This window comes from Cyprinodon variegatus, unplaced genomic scaffold, assembly GCF_000732505.1.
Source record: "Cyprinodon variegatus isolate N-32 unplaced genomic scaffold, C_variegatus-1.0 Scaffold845, whole genome shotgun sequence".
In the NCBI taxonomy this organism is placed as follows: domain Eukaryota; kingdom Metazoa; phylum Chordata; class Actinopteri; order Cyprinodontiformes; family Cyprinodontidae; genus Cyprinodon; species Cyprinodon variegatus.
In genome coordinates this window covers 17,881-22,090 of record NW_015151298.1, presented here as the reverse complement: position 1 = coordinate 22,090, position 4,210 = coordinate 17,881, and the positions used below count along the sequence as shown (strand labels likewise).

Sequence of the window (4,210 nt, the reverse complement as noted above, 5' to 3'; positions counted from 1 at the left end):
CATCCATCCATCCATCCATCCATCCATCCATCCATCCATCCATCCATCCATCCATCCATCCATCCATGGGTTAGAGGCAGGTACAGTCTGTTCGCAGTATTTCATACATTCACACCATTTATTGAAATGCATTTCAATGCATGCTATTTAAGCAATTCAAATTCATAGTTTTTTTAAATTAATTTAATTCAAGCACATTGGATTTTGACATTTAGATAATCCCTGTCGTTAGCCTCCCTTTCTCTCAGTTAAAAGTTTTTGTATGTTGTCTGGTAGCCGTTTATTTCTAGCTTTATACATTAGTTGTAAGGTTTGAAATTCTACCAGATCAGAGAATTTAAGCAAGCTGGAATGAATAAATAATGGCTTACTGAGGTCATGATATCAACTCTTATAAGTTATTCTAATGGCTCATTTCTGTGTTGTGCATAGTGGTTTGAGTAATGTCCGTTAGGTGTAACTACAGACTTCCACACAATAGACCTGTTGCAAACTTATCTTTATCTATGGAGCTGTTAATTTCCTCTATTAATTCCAGGACTGTCAAAACCTCTGTGATCTAAATTCATACTGACTTTCAGAAAGTAGTTTGTGTTTATCATTGAAATCTTCTAGTCTGGTAATAAAGTTTTTTTTTTCTAAATCTGTGAAAACTATGTAAAGAGAGAAACAGGCCTATAATTTGAAAGTTAGTGTCTGTGTATGTATAAAATCTGTTTATATATCTCTATATATTTTAAATTTACCAGTTTGGAAAGTGACCTTACAGACATGAGACAGTGTTTGAACAATTGCATCAGTAACTCTTTTGACTGATGTCATATTAATGGCATCACATTCAGTTTATTTATACACTTGTTAATAACTGCAATGATCACTCCCTCCTCCTCTGCTGTGAGTTGGGAAATGTTTAGCTTTAATTAGGATTGCTTTGCTTCTTAATAATTTCCTCTGTCTGATGTAAGGCTTCCAGTAGATCTTTTGGTCAATAATCACACCTGATACTTTAGTTTAGTCATTTCTCCTCTACCCCATCTATTTGGACTTTTCTATATATATTTACTTTCTAATTTCTAAATAAATCTAACTTGGAGCTCTTCAAGACTCAAATGTGTTTTTGTCTAATCTGTTTTTTTTTTATCTTATTCATTTCTGGTGCTATATCATCCAGGAGCTCCTGTAAGCTCTAACCTGTACAGAAAAGATTTGTGTCATCTGTAAGCAAAACAAAAGTAAATACTTCTGAAAACTTACATATGTTGTTTTGTAGAGAATAATTTATATAACCCCCAATACTGATCCCTTCGACTTAGACTTAGACAAACTTTGTTGTAAAAAAAAAACAAAAGTATGTTGCATACAGCTTACAACAGTGTAATGATATTGAGGTTGGAGTGGATAAACATTACCAATATAAAGTGTAGCAGTGTTCAGAATATAACAATGTATATAAAAAACGTTGCATACTAAATATGGTGCAAAATGCAGTAGAACAATGAGTTGTGTCCTATTTAAAAAGGATTATAAAAAATCAGCAATGTTGATAGTAATAATGTTGCAAGTGTGGTGCAGAGTCCAGTTTAGAGTTCAAAAGTCTGATGGCAGCAGGGAAAAAGCTGTTCCAGAACCTGCTGGATTTCAGGAAATGCTGTGAAGCCTCTTTCCAGACAGCAGGAGGGAGAACAGTCCATGGTGGGGGTGTGAAGGGGTTACTGATGATATAACGGGCTTTGGACACGCAGCACTGGGATGAAATGTTCATAATGGAGGGACACCTGGGGGAAAATGCCCAAGCATGTTGACTGATGATCATTTTCACAAACTGTTGGCTGCTACTTACTACTAACTTTTCATCCTCTCCAGAACACCCTCCATACAACGTCATGTTCGAATTTCCTAACGGGCTCTACGCACAACTCCACTACTTTCTGAATTTAAGGCAGCTCTTTTGTTGCCTTTTGCCTTTCATTACTGGATGAATTGATTATCCCAGGTGTGTCTTGCCATAGTTACTGAGGTCAGGCACACCTGGAATAATCAGCTCATCCAGTATAAAAAACTAATCTGCAGTAGATTCCATACAGGTTTTAATTAAATATCTTTTACATAAAAACATGTCTAAACTACATATCTCTAATAGATAGAATCTTAATATGAAAGCTTAGATGTGGCAAAAATCCTCTTTTATTATGTAGTTTGTTTTTCACAGGATTTTCCAATTATTCACCAAATAGGCTACATCTAACATCAAACTAACTTATAGATACATTTTATGGATATTTTAAGAAAACATGTTTACTATTGTTTAATAATAAGACATGCTTTTCTTACAGTCTACTCCTAATGTCTATCTTCCAATCTATCATTACTTCCAAAGAAAGGTCATTTTTTGAAACATTACTTCACTAAAGCATAGCAATTTAAAAGCTGTATCATCTGTCTCTAATTAGCTATTTTAGTTATGTATGCCAACCCTACCAACATCTCAAACCCTGTTTACCTCTTTCTAATCATTTCAAACTTACAGTACAGCTCTTGGCTGCATGCTTGCTTTAATTGGTTGCATAACTTTAAATGTCAAAGCAGTGAAACTCATTAGCACATGGAAAACAACATTAATACTGTCCCTCTGTCACCTCCAGGGTGGCAACCCCTTTCGGGGGCTTCAGCAAGGCGCAGAGACCCGAGACCATCACAGCCCTGCAGGAGGAGTCTGTCCAAGAAATCCCTGCTCTGCAGGGGGATTGTTCTCTGAACCGGCCATCCTTCAATAGAGTGCCTCTGGGATGGGTTTCAACCGGTGGCTCAGTCACACTCCCAAATATCTCTCTTGAGATCCCCCTCATCCCTGAATCAGAAGACCTTTGAATCCAAGGAGAAATGTCACATGGGAGGTTGAGGAAGTAGCAACTTTAGCCAGGGTTAGTGTGGGCTGCGTTAGAGAATTTATTCCTAGAGAAATGATTAGATTGGTAGCAATCACAGAGCAAGATGTGAAATTATTATGTAACATTGTAAATCAAAATGTTGTATATCAACATGCACAAGAATGCTTTTCTTGAAATAAAGTGAGGCAAAAATGCAACAGAAGCTTTATCTTTGGTGTAATGCTTCGGGCATTTATAGTAAGTACTTCTATCCTGTGGAGTTTTAGTCTTGCAGCCAATTTCATAACATACCCCACTGCTGGAATGAGCAACACTCATCCCTCAAATCAGTTTCTGTGCATTTCCATCTCATTGTGTTGTGTGGGAGGCAGAAGACACATGTGAGCCAGTGTTGCCTGCCTTGAGGAGTTGCATCTTGACAAATCAAATCTGCTTTGGTGACATGAGCGACCTGACTGATGTGTCTTTCACCTTGCGGCGCTGCCCGGTTGCTGGACTGGGATTCATGACTGATTCGCTCATTGAGCTGTGCACAGACACTCATCTTCCCCTCTGTTTTATTACTGCAGGAGTTTCTTCGTGCAAAGCAGACTAGTTTGAAGGTGTGTCCAGGTTGGACAAGGTTGAGGTTGAAGTTCGCAAATATTTTATAGAAACTGTTCTATTTAGGGGAGAATTAAACTTATTTTTTTTTTTATTGAAATAAATTTGTCATAGTTTTTGTGCATCTTGTCTACTGCTTTATGCTGCTCTGGTTGTGGAGAGGAGGTTGTTTTTTTATTATTTTGTTGGGGTCGTTATTTTTTATTATCATTTTTTTTATTTATTCTTCTTATTTGTTGTCTTTGTTGTTTTTTTTTATTGTTTTTTTTTTATTGTTTTTTTTTTGTTTTTTATATATTTATTTTTTTTTTTTTGTTTTTTTTTTTATATTATTTTTTTTTTTTTTTTTTATTTTTTTTTTTTTTTTTTTTTTTTTATTATTGGTTTTATTCTTTATTTGTAAGACTATAGACTACCCATGAGAATGAATGAGCCTTGTCAAACCAGGACCTTATGATCAGTTCCCACCGTCTGCTCCATTCCTGGACCACTTTTAGCTCATACCTGACCACTGCAAAATCAGGTGCATCTGACAAAAAATGTTCCTGATTCAATAAAAATTTGAGATTTTCAGATCAAGTCATGCAGCTACTGTATGGTAAATTGTCCCCCATAAAAGTCTCTAAAACCTAACAAGATTACCATTGATGGTGGATGTTACCCATCTCCAGTCATCAGACAAGAGGCAGTTTTCAACCTGGACATGTCACCAGTCCATC

At 36.2% G+C, this 4,210-nt stretch overlaps 1 protein-coding gene across 1 annotated transcript in view; it reads left to right on the top strand.

Annotated features, from left to right (window-relative positions):
* The window catches only part of myoz2 (myozenin 2), a 15,044-nt gene extending 11,511 nt beyond the window's left edge, over window positions 1–3,533 (top strand). Inside the window, exon 6 of the mRNA XM_015397241.1 lies at window positions 2,643–3,533. Coding sequence (XP_015252727.1) covers window positions 2,643–2,868 — 226 coding nt within the window. The 3' untranslated portion in view covers window positions 2,869–3,533. The remainder of the gene's footprint in view (window positions 1–2,642) is intronic.
* The last annotated feature ends 677 nt before the right edge of the window (window positions 3,534–4,210 follow it).